At 39.3% G+C, this 15,965-nt stretch overlaps 1 protein-coding gene across 5 annotated transcripts in view; it reads left to right on the plus strand.

The window, feature by feature from the left end:
- The window catches only part of LOC100647823 (poly(rC)-binding protein 3), a 185,110-nt gene that overhangs the window by 128,665 nt on the left and 40,480 nt on the right, over nucleotides 1-15,965 (plus strand). For 4 of the 5 annotated variants that reach the window (XM_048412340.1, XM_020866923.2, XM_012317260.2 and 1 more), the window contains 2 exons: nucleotides 1,728-2,111; nucleotides 4,123-4,527. In XM_048412340.1, coding sequence (XP_048268297.1) covers nucleotides 1,728-2,111; nucleotides 4,123-4,527 — 789 coding nt within the window. The remainder of the gene's footprint in view (nucleotides 1-1,727; nucleotides 2,112-4,122; nucleotides 4,528-15,965) is intronic. The other variant, XM_048412339.1, reaches the window with a different exon arrangement.

The raw sequence follows: 15,965 nt of genomic DNA on the forward strand, positions 1-15,965 counted from the left end.
GGGAAGTATGAAAAAAACAGAACCCTATGAATCTAGAAAAGCATCGTTAATACTCAATTTTTTCTAACAAGGTATTGTTGTCGAGTTCTTCTCCAAATGATATAGCATTTATCTCTGACTATCATACAGCCGCAGTACGATTTATTATTCAGCTGTGCGAGTAACAGAGGCTGAAGAACTGATGTTTTACGATCATCATTGTAAAAGATTCAATATATTTTTTGAATCTTATATGCAAGTAAAATATACCTCGATAAAGAGTGAAGTTATCCCACGAATTCTCTATTTTCCTCTTGCGTGTGCATAATTCAGCGAACAAAAGAGCAAATTTTTTTAAACAATTTGAATAAAGAGAATTATTTAAAATTGTGCTGAAGCGCGACGCTAACAATCGTTCTAGATATTTATTACATTTCCCAGTCGCTTTGAACGATAAGATATATTTCTCGCCCACGTGCATAAAGTACAGAAACGGTGCAAACACGTAGGTTTGAAAACTTTTGAAATAATTCGTTTCCGCCTGCAAAGAAGGAAATTACGGGCAATTAAAATAATTTACAGTTATACACTGGAAGAAAATTATTTCGAATACACATATATTATTTCCTGCGCTTCGTAGACAAACGAGAAACAATTTCGTGTTTAAACGCGAACAATAGGATTTAATCGGACCTGCTGCTCCACGTTTTAGAAAAGCTCCGTGTGTTTCATTCAGCTTCTTCGCAGGTAGCGTAATACGGTTTCGAACAATGACACGGCATTCAATAGTTTAATTCAACGCCCATTGTCCGCTATTTAATCGCTTGAACGTCCAGGAACGGCAGAGAATCGTTCTATATGAGTCGCTGAAAAATGCGACAAGCCCCGGCTACCGTCATCGTCGCGATTGCTGGTTATCGTGCAGGATAATGACGTTGCGAACGACACGCCACTGTGAAATTATAAATAATGTATGTGCAGCTGGAAAAAGCAAACAGCGTAAACTGTCGAAGCCAACGTTTCAAACGTTTATTTGACTTTATAATTCGAACGAGACGTATAAAAGAGATTGATGCGAGGTATTAAATGATAGAATGAATAGTTTTGATAATACGCGAATGTAGATGATATATAAACTGAAAGTTATGCGAAGCGTATAGTATAATGTAGAATGAATAACGTAAAGTAGATACATGAATAATATTTAAGATAATTCAATGATTGTTTCACACGAACAATTGAGAAGAAGCTTAACAAAGAATTAAATGAAAGAGAATAGACTCCTCACAGAGCGTAAACGACTTATTGAAAGATGTACAAGCGCATATATTCTACACACCCAACCCAGCAAAAAGATGTTCAATAACATTTTTCGATAAAATTGCTTCATACGGTACGTTGATGAAATTTAATTTAATTTTCCAATAAAACTTGTACGACCACGAATCAGATATATTTCGTGCGTCTTTTTACCAAGATTCCATAAAATGTATTTATGGTCCCATTCGTGAATGAAACGATTTGTAGGAAATGACGTGAGAATAATTATACATAATTACGTTTATCGACCATATACATAGCACCGCTATGTACGCTACGCTAAAATAAAGAACCTGAAACTCTAAACCGCTGTCAACAACCGCTTCAAAATAAGACAAAATCAAACCGTTATAACTATCCTTTGATAAAAAGAACTGTTTTCCTTTTATTGGAAACAAAAAGAACTAATGGAACTTGCTGTTTCACAGTCCGGCGCGAAGATCAACATCTCCGACGGTTCATGCCCGGAGCGAATAGTGACAGTGACCGGACCGACGAACTCAATCTTCAAAGCGTTCACGCTGATCTGCAAAAAATTCGAGGAATGGTGTTCCCAGTTCCATGACATCCAGGGAAGCGGCGGTGTACCCAGGCCACCCATCACTCTCAGGTTGATCGTCCCAGCATCGCAGTGCGGCTCTCTGATCGGCAAAGGTGGCTCGAAGATCAAGGAGATCCGCGAGGTGACCGGTGCCTCGATCCAGGTCGCCTCTGACATGCTGCCTAATTCGACAGAACGCGCAGTCACCATATCCGGTACCAGCGAGGCCATTACACAATGCATATATCACATCTGTTGTGTTATGCTAGAGGTACGTACTTAGGTATTCTAGAGACCAAGGCCTGCCATATTACTTATCTCTGGACTGCGAATGTTTATGCTAATTTAAAGTTTAATGGATGCAATAAAGATCTGTTTTATCATTAGGTCGTTACGCGTGAAATATTGCTTCCTGGAGGTTCGAGTTTGGCCAATATCATCTATTCTTGTCATACCATTGATCGAGCCTCTCAGAAGTTAAATTAATCTGCTACACTTTTTACGTCGCCTCCACCATGTTCGAATACCAGATCAATGTCACCAATCGAATGTTGCCATTTCCATTAATCGTAGTAGCTCGATCTTTCGTTAAGCTAATGAGTTTCACGGTAGTCAGATACGTGATTAATATTCAACACTTCAGGAAAGAAATTTATAGAAATTGTAAAATTCTGAACTACTAAGAATATCGTGGAAGTTGAGAATTGCTCGTTTCGATTATTCTGTTGCTTCTGCTACTAAGTTTCTCCTGAATGCTTGAACATTCGCAGTCAATCTACCACTTGAAATCATCAAGCAGGGTGACGTCTCTACTCGTAGTTCTCTATACACAGTTACGCTATAATAATGCAGAATCTGCGAGAGGCTAGAACAGCCTCTGTACTGCGCAGAGATGAGAAAATGGCTCGGCTAAGAAACACGAATCCGATTGATTATCTCTTACGTGAAACACAATGCGATCATAAAAGCGAGCGTGTGTTTTAATTATATGAGGTGCCATAAAGTATGTGGCAAGTATTTGTCATATCGATACCACATATTTCATGACACACTTTGTACAGCAGTGTGCGATAATGAATGTAGTAGAAAGCAACACGTATTTCCCTTGGCCTTGTGCCCTCCATTTACAAGATTCATGTATCCAGTTACTGTACAAGGACGATTTTACTAAACGATTTATGAGTCCAAAGAAAAGGGAAAGGTAAAAATTAACGATGATATTGTTCGGGCGATAAATTGTAAATTTCTACGAAGGAAGAACGTTAAAGTGTTGATGCCACTAGCTAGCCATCTTCTCGTGTCTATATACTGTAGCCTCCGCTTAAGGTTCGTTCTTTTATCCTGCAGTTTAATGTTCGCAAAGTCGTTGCCACGAATTCCTGGAGCTAGTTCCACGAAACGGTCGGTTAGATCGGCGATTTTCAACCAGTGAGAGACCCGCGAGATTGAAGCGTGTAATATCTACTCATTTAGTCATAGTCATCCACTTCCTTTTCTCTTAGATTGTTAAGTAAAGAAACGACAACAGCCAGAACAATAGGCGTTTGGTGTGAATGCTCTCAAACCAAATATAATTTTAGTAATTCGTTTATGCATGCCATAAGATAAGAAAGGTTGAAAGTCGCTGAATTAAGGGGTCCTGGGATAATTCTTCAGGTTTCTAAACATTATTATACGTGTAAACGTCCCCCAGACAATGTACAGGGTATATCGTAACATGTGGGAGTCATTTCAGTAGCAGGCAGACGACACATGGACAGTGAAAATGGTTCATATAAACACGCGAATATCCATCCTCTGCCTGTCGCGGATTATTGTAACATAAAAATGGCTATAACTTGCAAACAAAGTCAAACAGGACATGTATTTGCATGGACAGTTTTCGTCGTTTCTGCGTCTGCTGTCCACTGCTGAAATGGGTTCTACATGTTATGAAACACCCTGTATGTCGGCGATAAAACGCATACACAATATCCAAGGATCCGTTTACACATACAGTAACGTTGAGAACTCTGAAGTATCGACAATGTATATTGATCATCTCAGGACCCCGTTAGACAAATAGCGTTCTCGGTCGTATCTCGCTCGTTCTTAATGCGTTCCGAGAACTTCCTGAGACACCTAGCTGTCCATCCAAAGACTCTATCTAGCGAACTAGTCCGACGAACTGGTTGATCACGCGAACCCGAACCAGCGAGCATTAAGTGGTGGCTACTACAGTACACGAATGAACAACACGATTTGTGTATTCGCACTCGTGCGTGTGTTTCTTTCTGTTTCAGTCCCCTCCTAAAGGCGCCACGATCCCTTATCGCCCCAAACCCCAAGTTGGTGGGCCAGTGATCCTGGCTGGTGGGCAAGCCTACACCATCCAGGGTAATTACGCGGTGCCCGCCCACTCGGACGTAAGTACAGTATTGCCATTGCCCGCGCCCGCTGCCGGGCCCACCCCGCCCTCGCTGAACACCCAAACTTTGACGACTTCGCCCTTCGCGGCCCACCCTTCCTCCTCGGCCTTCGCCGCTTCTCACGGGCATCCGCTCCTATCCACGGCCCACCTTACAACCCCACATCATCCCCTCCACCCGAGCCCCTTACACGCCAGCGTGGCAGGCCTCGCCGACCCCCTGCTGAAGAGTGGACACTTGCAGGCAGCCCTCCCGCCCGCACACCTCGTGGCAGACGCCGTAAGTCTTTTGTTTTTCGTGATCCACCCCCGAGATCCTGATTACCAACAAAAAAAAACCACCCCAAGAGATACTACCACCAGACCCTTTCGATCAGAAAACCGGTACACACACCGTATCTCGAATCTATCTTGACGTTTTAATACACGTACACACGTATACACCAACGTACACGTTGTACGGAGCAACGCGAGCGGACCTCTGTTATTTATATATATGTATATATGTATATGTATATGAATTATACGTATATATAAATATATATATACACATATATATAAATATATTTATATATTGTTAACCCTTGTTCACCTATACACCCAGTTGTCCCTTATACATTTAATTACTACTTTGCGTCTTTCCGAGGACGCAATTTGGACAATTCCTGGCCAAGATGCACTGTTTCTCTATCTCTGTTTCTGTCTACTTCTTCGTCCTGAATTGATTCGGGTTTAATACATGGCTCCGGACGATCACGGTAATTGGTGGAAATGGTGAAAGAGTTGGATGTAAGACGAGAGCTGACGTGTTTTGGGAGGGGGAGGATGAAAAGGGTGAATAGGGTCGTGAAGGAGATAGTGAATGAGGAAAATAGGGTGACGAAGCTTGAGAAGCGGATTTCGGGTAGAAGAGGTGCTACTTTTTCTTTCTTTCCTTTTTGAATCTTTTCTACATTGTTACAAATTCTTTTGTAAATTTGAGTGTATGTATGTTACGACATAATTAATTGCAAAGTTTCCAGTATGGATTAATGGAAAGAAAAATGATCAAGTAACACGTTTGTTTCAAGTATTATACAGATATAGGTCAAGTTATATACATACTATTAGAATCTACTCTAGGGAATGATAAGTTGAAAAGAAAATTCTCATTTTTGCAGTACTGACGCTTTCATAATGAATATTTCCTTCTCTTTGGTATTTTTCATTTAATACAAGCCAACAAAGAGACCTTCCATTTTAACGTTAAATGATTCACTCTATGGTGATATTCAGAGTAGTAGCAATTAATTCTCTTGATAACTAATATCGATAAATTTCCATATTTTATTAGACACCGACCTAAAGTCAATATAATTTCGAATTTTCTCTTCAAATAACATATTCGTTTCTTGATAGCTTGTCAAAACGTCTGTATCTTTGTTACTAAAATGCAAAACTTCCATTCTCCTAACAAGTATTTAAACTTTGCAACATTTCAAACTAAAAACGTATTCGCAGTGAATCGAGACTATATTCATGAACGATTGAGATCGAATTCTCAGCGAGAATTGAACAACGGCAATATGTAATGAACAGTTTTAGGTGAAAACACGCGTCATCTAGGATTCACAGTTTTAGATGTTTCGCGAACGAGAGATGCGAGTAGGACGCGGTTCATTCAACTCGTCGAAGCATTCGATATCCAATTTTCACCAAATGCCGTAACGTCGCGTAGAATGTTTGCCCACGTGTACCGGAATGCTCCACCGTTGTATAGGCCACCTGGTCCCCATCCTGGAAAAGCCCTTTACAAACTCCAAAGCCCGGTCCACACGTACATGCATCGGCACCTTGAACACACCTTGGCTTTCTGCTCGACGTTCCTTCGTGTAGCTTCGAGTGATTCGTTCACGAAAGCAACATACAAACTTTCCACAAGTGCTTCTCTCTCTCTCTCTCTCTCTCTCTCTCTCTCTCTTTCTATGTATATATCACGCTTCTGGACGGAAAGAAAGAAATGACATAATAAATAATAAGTAAGAGGACGATGAAGCGATGGCATATTTATGAAATGAAAATTGATATTTAAGAATTAAAAAAGAGAAAAGACGATGTAATTATGATCGTCAATTTTTAATTCGTTGAATTAAGCCACGATAGTTTGGATCAAGTTGTTTAAGGTCAGGATACTTTATTTTAATTTGTACTCTGTATTCTAGGTGGCATAATCCATTAATAACGTTTATCGTTGTAAGATACAGAATATAAATTAATATTAGGTAGCTCGAATATATGTAGTTCAAACTGTTGTGGTTATTTATGGCTCGATTATGTGTATCGAATCAATTGCTTCGCTCACTAATTTTAGCAAGGAAGTGGATCGATTTCAAGTAATGGACTTTTGCAATAGACTAGTCCATTTTTTTCTTTTTTTCTTTTTCTTTTTTTGAAGCAATTGCCAACAGTTGTGTACTGCATTTCATATTCTTCGTCTTTGTTTTAATGTGATATACATTTACGCTGTCGTTTTGTCGTCTTCATTTTACAAACTGTTTCAATGGATTTTGTGACTATACGCGCAATATTTCATGTGATATATATGTATATATAGAACCGGGAAAAATATTATTCTGGAAACAAAAACAAGTCAAAAATGAAGAGTACAATTTTTTCGTTTCAAGCCTCGTTTTTGAAAAAAAAAAAAAAAAAAAATGAGGTTTGAAATAGAACTCGACATTATTTCACCGGCAAGCATATTGCATACTATCGATCAAGAGATGGTTTGAGCGCACGCACGTCTACTCATGAATTTTCAAGCTCGTTTTTATCTATAAAAAAAAAAAAAGCGAAGCTTCCAACGAAAAATTTTATTCGACATTTTCCACGCTTTTTTACTTCCAGAATCATCATCTGTTTGCTTGCAACATTCCATACGTTGTACAACTAAAATCCACTGTGTTCTATGTTTCAACTAAAGAATTACGAATACGTGATTAACAAATGAAGAACACGTTGTACGCGTGTGTCGCTTTTTCGTCCAGAAACCTTCTATAGAGAGAGATTGGAAACTTGAAAATGTCGAGGAAATATTTCTTTTAAAAAATACCACCTCTTTCAGAGATACCTTCTTCTATTCTATCTTCTCGTTCTACTCTCTTGGAATAGAAGAAATAAGAGGAACTCGAAGCTCCACTTTACCCCATTGTGTTTCTCCCAATCGCGTGGCTTCACGAGGAATCGTCTCTTAAATATCCACCGATCGATCGATCTCCAACTGTCTTCTTTATCGAATCTTTTAATTTCTCAATACTATCTATTTTACTCCTCTAAGTAAAATGCAAGATTTTCTTACAGACGTCTAATTTATTGATAATTAAGAGATCGTTAACTCGTCGAAGTGGCGCGTCGGTTATGTGCTTTGCTTTTTATGTGATCCGCACGTGTCTGTTACGTGTATCGGCCGTTTCTGGATTTTTTCTTGTTCTTCGTTCGTTCGTTCATTTGTCTCTGTTCCGTCTCTCTGACAATGTTCACCAAGACGCTTCTTTACGTACTCTATGTCCCAGCCGTGGTCTCGGTGTGTGTCTCTCTCACACTCTCTTTCTCTCTCTATCTCTCTGTCTCTCTCTCTCTCTCCTCCTTTTTTTTTTCTTGTGCTTGCGATTGATAGTGGGTTGATGTCGCCTTCTGTGAAACTGCTTGCCGTCCTTTACGGTGCACAGAGAATTTATTTTCTCGTTGCATGCCGACACGAGATGATACACGATTGTACGGTACGCGCGATAATCACGATTATTGTCGATCATAGCCGTGCATTAGGCGAGAAACTTCTTTAAAGTCTAAGAACGATATCGAACCTCTCTCTTTTTCATTTTTATTTATTGAATTGATCATTCTTTTCTGTGGAGTCGAAAGAGAAACGTCGAAGAGCAATTTACAAAACTACAATTAACATTCGATCAATTTTTTAATCGAACTCTCATTAATCTTCTCGGTGAAGTCGAACAGGGGAATATGTACGAAATTACAATTAACGTTGGATATTTTCTTTTTTTATGCATTCGTCGTCGTTTTGTGTGTACGCAGTCGAATAACGATTTTTTTTTTTTTTTTTTTTAGACAAAAAGAACAATTACTGTCGGCGTTGAACGAATTTATTCTTGTATCATTGGATTGACTGTAGTTTTGTGTGCAGTCGAATGGAGAAATGTCGAGTCACGCGAATTCCTCTTGATAATAATCGGTCGCCTTTGAGATTTCACACTTGAGGTGATATCGGTGGCGTTACCACATTATCAGTTGTATTATGGGACAGGTTGTCGGAAATGAGTCGTGTCGACCGTGTTTAATCATCGGAATTTCGTGGCACGCGAAGACTTTCTTGAAACTGAGTCTCTTTTGATGGAATATCTTCAAAGGAAATCGCTTGATTTCTTAAGAGACACGTGTACTGCGACTGGTTTAAAAAATGGCTTGAACCACGATATTTCAATAATTTAATGAATATTTATCCGCAAGGATACTAATTTAAATTTTAAAACAGGATTTATTCCGTTTTTAGTATTTTTAGTTTACAATTCTGAAGAAATTTGTCATAAAAGTCACGCCACGAATGTTGCCTCTCTTCTTCATATTTTGTTACCGTAACTGATTAAAACTTACTGATTTCGAAAAATGAGAAATGAAAAATACCTGCAAATTGAAGCGTTAGGCAACTTTTTAAATAAACGTTTCCCAAATCCAGCGGAAAATTATACCAACTAATTTAAAAAAAGAAAAGAAAATATTTTGTTGGTCGTTCGATAATTTAAAAGAGTGATATCCGTATAAAATATTTTAGAATGGAGACAATCGACGCTATTAAACAATTGTATATCGCCAGTATCTATTTCTATCTGAACATGAACGGCATACCTGAAGCACCGTTAGCTTCCATGAGACGCGAATCGATAACGATAAGAATAAATCCGCGTTTCAATCTTTAGCAAATAAAACGACAACCTGTCCCCAACTGTCATAAATTTTGCCCACGAGACAAGGTGTGTGGTCTCAAACTGACGATCGATATGGCAATCTTCACAGTCGAACTGTTTTCCCTTTGTGCCGTTGCAAGATCGCCATTGCCACCGCGGTATTATGCAAATCGTCGACACGGAGCGTCAAGTGGTTGATCGAAACCAGTTTATCGAGCTTCAAGTTTAACGACTCTACTACAACCGTTCGAGCAGTTTCAAAGCTTCCAACTCCACATGGGCTATACGCCGTTCGATAAACGTTAAAACCTTGATCCTTCGTTACGAAGAAGCGCGTCGTAGTACGCTTGTTCGCGTACGCGAATCAAGCTCGATCAAAGCAAAAATGATAAAAGAAATTTTTCAACGAGAGAAATAAAAAAAGACACGGTATGGTGCAAATGAATCTCGTTTATCGCGCGTCCCGTCGACACATATGACCGTGAATATTCTTCACGAGAATCGTATTCGACAACGTTCGGTCAACACAGGTGCAAAAAAGTCCGAAGTACGAAAGAAATACAGCAAAAGAGGACGAACGATAGTTTCTTTCTGTTATTTCGATGGCATATTCGATGGTATGGTTTCGTGTCCTTCCGTTTTCTATATTTCATTTCCTATGATTTCCATGTGTTTACGATATGATAATAATCGGTGTGTCACGATCGAGCTATGTTTTATCTCTGGTTCGAGTACGATCATCGTGGGGCCGATTCTGTCCGCCCACGTGCAGACAACCTCTGGACGAAAGGCGCGTGTGATTTGAGCCGCTCATCTGTCGAATCGATTAGCTACACGGTATAACAAGTAGAGAAAATTCAGAAGAAATTACGTAAGATCGATGGAGCGTTTTGGCTGCAGATAATTTGAAAAAGTGCGATACTTTGTCGCGCTATGAAGAGCTCGTTTGCAATACGTTCGAGAATCACGCGCGTTTCACCGGGGGTTTACTCTCCGATTGATCGAGCCTGCTTTAGCATGAACGCTTACTCGAGGGTCGCACGATGGATTCTTCGTCATGGCCTGTCGTTGGATCCGGTCAAACGCGGACAGGCGCGTACACGAGACATCTTAAGAATGGCGGTCGATGAGTTTCATGCTGATTAGCGAGGTCGAAGTCGACCCGTACGTCCGGTCGATCGGCAGGCGCCATGAAATGCCATCTTGACGAGGGTTGACAGCATTAAGCATGGCAAAAAGACGAGTCGATGCACTGGAAAATTGCGACAATCAAGATTCCCAGCAGCAAAGCAAAAATATTTACTCTTTCTCTGGATATATCGAACGAACGATGGAGATTTCCGTAGTGCTAGATAACGAATATGTAGAAAAATTGATAAACGATAATAATTATCGCGATACTTTCTTTCCACGCGCATCGATCGAACGTTGGAAATTTCTATGAGAAGACTGAGATTTTTCTGGTGGATTAGACTTGTTGGTAGATAAAATTGCTAATGTATATATACACTTTCTATATGTACATCAATATATACATATTTTGTCAGCATGTCCAATACGTGTAATTAAAATGCACATACTGATTTACCACGATGTAATAGTAACTTTCTCAAATTAGTCAAATCGATTGTGAAATGCGATTCAAGGTAAAGAAACAAAACTGGAAATATTCTTGTCTGTTCCAATTACCAACGATATATCGAATAACGTAGAAACCTGGCCAATACCTCAAAAGCTAAAATTTTGTTTAGCAATATCGATCAACCAACCTAAGACACCAATGATAATATGACGATACACGGTGGAACCATAATTCTAAAGAGAATCGTTCAAACGCATTACTAAGACTTATTCGATCAGAACGATCGATCGATGATCGAGGAAAGATCTGAACGTTTCGATGTGGAAACATTGGAAAGAGCAAACGGAAAAACGAAGGGCAGAGCTTTGACGCGACGGTGTACAAACGCGTTTTCCTTTTAATGATGGCCGGGTCGACAGGCAGACAGAAAACGCAGCGTGCAGAGGAACACACGGTAGTCACGTTTGCCGAAGCAATTGATTCTGAATTTTCTATCTGTCAGCGTCGGCGCGAACGACGGCCCGGCAAACATAATTACCGGCTTTAACAGCGACGTTTGCTAATTAGTAACTGTTTTTGTGCGTGGACGGGGTGCAAACACATTGACGCAACGCTCTCGCAATCCCCCTGTTGACAGATTGAATTATTAAAAGGGTGCGTTTCGGTTCCGCCTTCCGACAGTACAAACTCGTCGCGTTCGGTTTGCGTCAGAATTTTTAATTCGCGTCCGGCTGACTGCGGCACAGAAAGAAAGAAGACAAAATGATGCACAGAGAGATAGAAACTCGCTGGAGGGATGGAAGATCTCTCTTTCTCCTTCTTCTGTCTGTCTGTCTGTCTGTCTGTCTCTTTCACACACATAACACATTGATAAACGAGCACGCGTTATTCTTTATTCCGCGAGAGGACACTCAGACGATCGTAAATTTTCCGAATTTTCCTGCGAATTTCTCTTGTTTGTTCGTTTGTAAGATTGTAGAGTGTAAATATTGAAATTTTGTGAAGACATTGTGGTGGGAACGCCGAGCGTCCAATTTGTTCCTTTTATTATCTTTTGTACATATCGTGAAAGCTCTGATCATCGAGTTTCTAGGATTCTTATTATTTCTAATTTTTATTCATGTTATTCAAAAAGGGTATAAATATGAAAATTTGGAAGAAAACTCGTAGATTGTGCAGAGTGGAGGCTCTAGAAGTTTGTTTTATCTTTGCTGCTGCGAAAGCACCGAATATTTATCGTTTATACGATTACGAACGCTCTGATCATCGAATTTCTAGTATTTTTGTTGTTTCTGTTATCGCAAATGAGCGTGAATATGTAAATCTAAAAGAAAACTCGTAGATCGTGGATCTTGAATGCTCTAACAAAGTATTATTCTTACTATTGTGAAAGCACCGAACATGGAAAATTTATTACTCCTCCGATTGCGAAAGCTCTGACCAACGAATTTCTAGAAATTTCTGCTATCTCTGTAAAAGTTCTGATCATCGAATTTCCGTTACTGTGAAAGCTGCGGAAATCGTATTTCTATCGCTCCTGCTGTGCAATAATTCCAGTGCATCGTAGACGATCGCAGAAATGTTTGGCGATCTTGGCAGACCGAAATCGATGATAATTGTTAACGAATCTGCTCGTAGTCAAGATGGCGTGTATCATCGTGTCTCAGCATCCGTCCTGCCTTCTGTTTCTCTGCGCTTTTCGACGACCGACGACTCACACGGAGCCCGACTTCCACGATTTTCGGTTTCGAGATGCGAGAAAAAAGAACGGCGAAAAACTCGAATGAAAGAACAGCTACCAATAAGAACGAAGAAAACGACGCATAAAACATACAGATCGGAAAATCCGCACGAAGATAAAATGAAAATGTAAACGAGAGAAAAAGGTGGCCGACCAGAATCTCACTGCACACACGGCTCATTGCCTTTTTCATTAGCGTTATTCCGCGGACCGGTCGAGTTCCTTCTTTCTTCTCTGTTACGTTATTTCACTCTATTGTCATTTCCTTTTACGTTTCGTTTGTCTTTTTCTTCCACTTTATATATTTTCTTCTATACATACATTGTTCTGTCGGTACAATTTTCTATTTGGTTTCCTTCGCTATTTGTTTGTCTTGTTTCTTAACTTGTGTTCTCTGTATCTCTACTTCCGTTTCTTTTCCTTGCGAAGTATGTCACTCTACGGGAGACACGCTATAGCTGATCTAATTGGGGGCGGGTTGGTATTGGACAACCACGACGTGAACAATGAGCGAGTTGTACAACAAAACAAAGACCAGTATGCATGCGTGGCACGAGAAAAGGTAGATTTACATAGGTATATTATTTACTACATTGCGCTTTATCTCTCTCTCTCTCTCTCTCTTTCTCTCTTTCTCTTTCTCTCTTTCTCTTCACAATCCCACCGCCACTTCTGACTCTGTCTAAGTTTTCATATAAGTTTCTCTGCCTGTTATGGAGAATTATATCTACCTTTATCTTTTCTTTTTTCCTTCTTCTCTAAATTTCTACTTTTGTTTCTTTAGTTTTATTTCTCCGTCTTAACTATTTTATCTACTGTCTCTCGGCTTACAGAACATGATTTAATTCTTGGCTTCTCGTCCTACGTACACTGTCTCTGATTTCTCTTGTTTACGTTCCGTTCTTCTCGGTAGAGTCTGATCAGAAATCCTCTGTTTCTGATCCGCCTTCTCGATCCTGGTAAATCCCACTTCTTAAAACGTGTCTCGCCACGCGGAAGATGCATCGGATCTTAGTGGATTGCAGACGCTTCTCGAGGCAAATTAATCCCTTGATGATAGCAAATCAATTGACAACAGTGGAACTGTAACAGTAACCGACACAGTTTTGTCTTACGGGAATTTATAATTTACATTTTTCCAACATATCTGTTTAGTAATACGAGTAGAATTTTTACGGTTTATATCGGGATATGGTTCTTACTATTCGAAGCATAATTAGTTAGACAAAAGTTGCAGGGTTTAGGAAAAAGCATAAATGGAATTATGGTTCTTGCCAATTTTTTCTTTAGGATTCTTCTCTGTTACTACGTGCCGTATTACTGGCAAGATTATTGGTAAGATTTTGGTTTCTGTAGGAGAATTTTCATCTGAAACGATATATTTTCCTTTAAATGTAACCATCGTAAGCACCAAGGGATTAACTCATCCTCGGGATGGAAAATATTCAAGATAACCGAAAACGTGTGTACAGGTTGGCTCGCGTAACTAGGACAAATCATACAATTTTCTCTGGTCGCAATTAGAGAAAGATATTATGAAAAAGAGATGAATAATTAAGAGACCTTTCCAGGACCATATTTTTATAAATACGTTGTTTCGCGAACGTAACACAGTGTATGTGCATTATGTAGATGTACAGTGGTTTTTTAATAGACGCGTGTATTTTGTTTCACGTAAATCAAATCTGTTATTCTGTGTAATATAGCACGGGTGCAGTGATTGAAAAATATCTGCCACGAAACATTGTAACTTTAATAACAATATTTATACGAAATATACAAATTGATTATTTTTCGACCAAATTTTTTCTAATGTCTTCTTTGTACAGAATAAAAAAAAAAAAGAGAAAATTAAACGGTTTTATTTTTTAAATATTTTTGTACAATCTCATAATGTACATGCGTTGCATTATACTTACGAAAGGATATGATCCTCGTTAAATCATTTATCATGTTTCTCTGGTATTTATTCTAATATTTCACCCAGTAGATAATTTCCTAATTGCAATCACGCAAAGAGTATGATTTGTCCCAATTACGTGGAACATTTTATGTACATACAGTTGCTTTCCACTTCGCGATCCTAATTGTGTTTCGCCACGGTCGAATTTCAGCCAACTTGCTTTTGTATCTCACGTCCACGCGACAATGACGGAAGCTGCTAGCGAATTAGCCCTGCTACGGTACTCAAACTTCTCCGCTCAATTGTGCCTCTTCTTCGTTAAAAAATTTGGGGAAATATCGTAATTTATGATAAAAGCTCGTAAATGACAACAACGATTTAGATCAGATTCTGAATTGTTTAATTTTCCAACGCGTAAACCACCTTCCAAAAGTGTCTTACGCGTAGTCCACATTTGAAAAATTCCAAAAAAATCTCGTTATTTAAAAAAGAAGAGCATAATTCGTGTAAAAAGACGGCATCTGAATTTCTAACGAGATAAAAGTGCAATTGGGTGGAAAGAAGTTGGTTGCACAGCAGAGTTAAGAAATCTAACTCCTTTGCTTACCGATCGCTTCTGAAATAATAAAACTCGTGTTTTCTTTTGTTTCGCCGATGCACCGCGATCGATTCACCACCAAGAATCTGTCAAACTTTCGCAATCTTTTTACATTACTCTCGACAAACCTACGAACGAGAATTGGCCGTGCGTAAGCTACGAAGAAACGCGTTCAATAGACGCTTCGATACAAAGGTAAATAGACGCCAAGCGACTTCACTTGGTTCGAGCGCCAGCGAAAAATACGATAGCGACGAACCGATCGCGAAACCGATCTCCGAAGTACGTATATACACGCTTCCGCTTTTTCACGGCTTCGCAAGAGACTTCCTTCTTTCTCATCCCTCTTCGTATATCTTCATACGTTCGTACGTCTCTTTGTTTTCGCCTGTAAAAGAATTCCCTTTTATTCGAAGCGCACGGTCGAAGTACAAAGACTGTTGTCGAGGCCTTGTCTCCTCCAACGTTGTCTCGATTTCGAACTAAACTGGAGAAGAGAAATCGGGCCAACGCCGTGGTGGAGCAGAACGTCAACTTGTCCACGATAATATTAATGTTTATTGTACGATATACAGGCTGTCTCAGCTAAACGAGTTCATCCAAATATCTGCCTTATTTACAATTGTATGAAAAAACTTCTCGGGGCAGAGTAAAACTATTTTAAGGTGTTCGCGTAACGGCGGAAAGAATTTTCTTTCATCATTCTTTCGCGAGATATCGAGATTGTCGGTGTATCTCAAAACGAGAATTATATTCTACATACACCCTATATATTTCTTTTTATTCGTCGGTCGATGCGTTTCTTTAATCTCTATGCAAAAGTATCGAGGTATTTGTGCCTGAAAATGCTGAATTTCAAAGATATTTTAATTTTCCCTTTTTATCCTTTTCTATATTATTATTAATTATATATTAATTTTGTAAAACTTGACGTATGAC

This window comes from Bombus terrestris, chromosome 15, assembly GCF_910591885.1.
Source record: "Bombus terrestris chromosome 15, iyBomTerr1.2, whole genome shotgun sequence".
Taxonomy (NCBI): domain Eukaryota; kingdom Metazoa; phylum Arthropoda; class Insecta; order Hymenoptera; family Apidae; genus Bombus; species Bombus terrestris.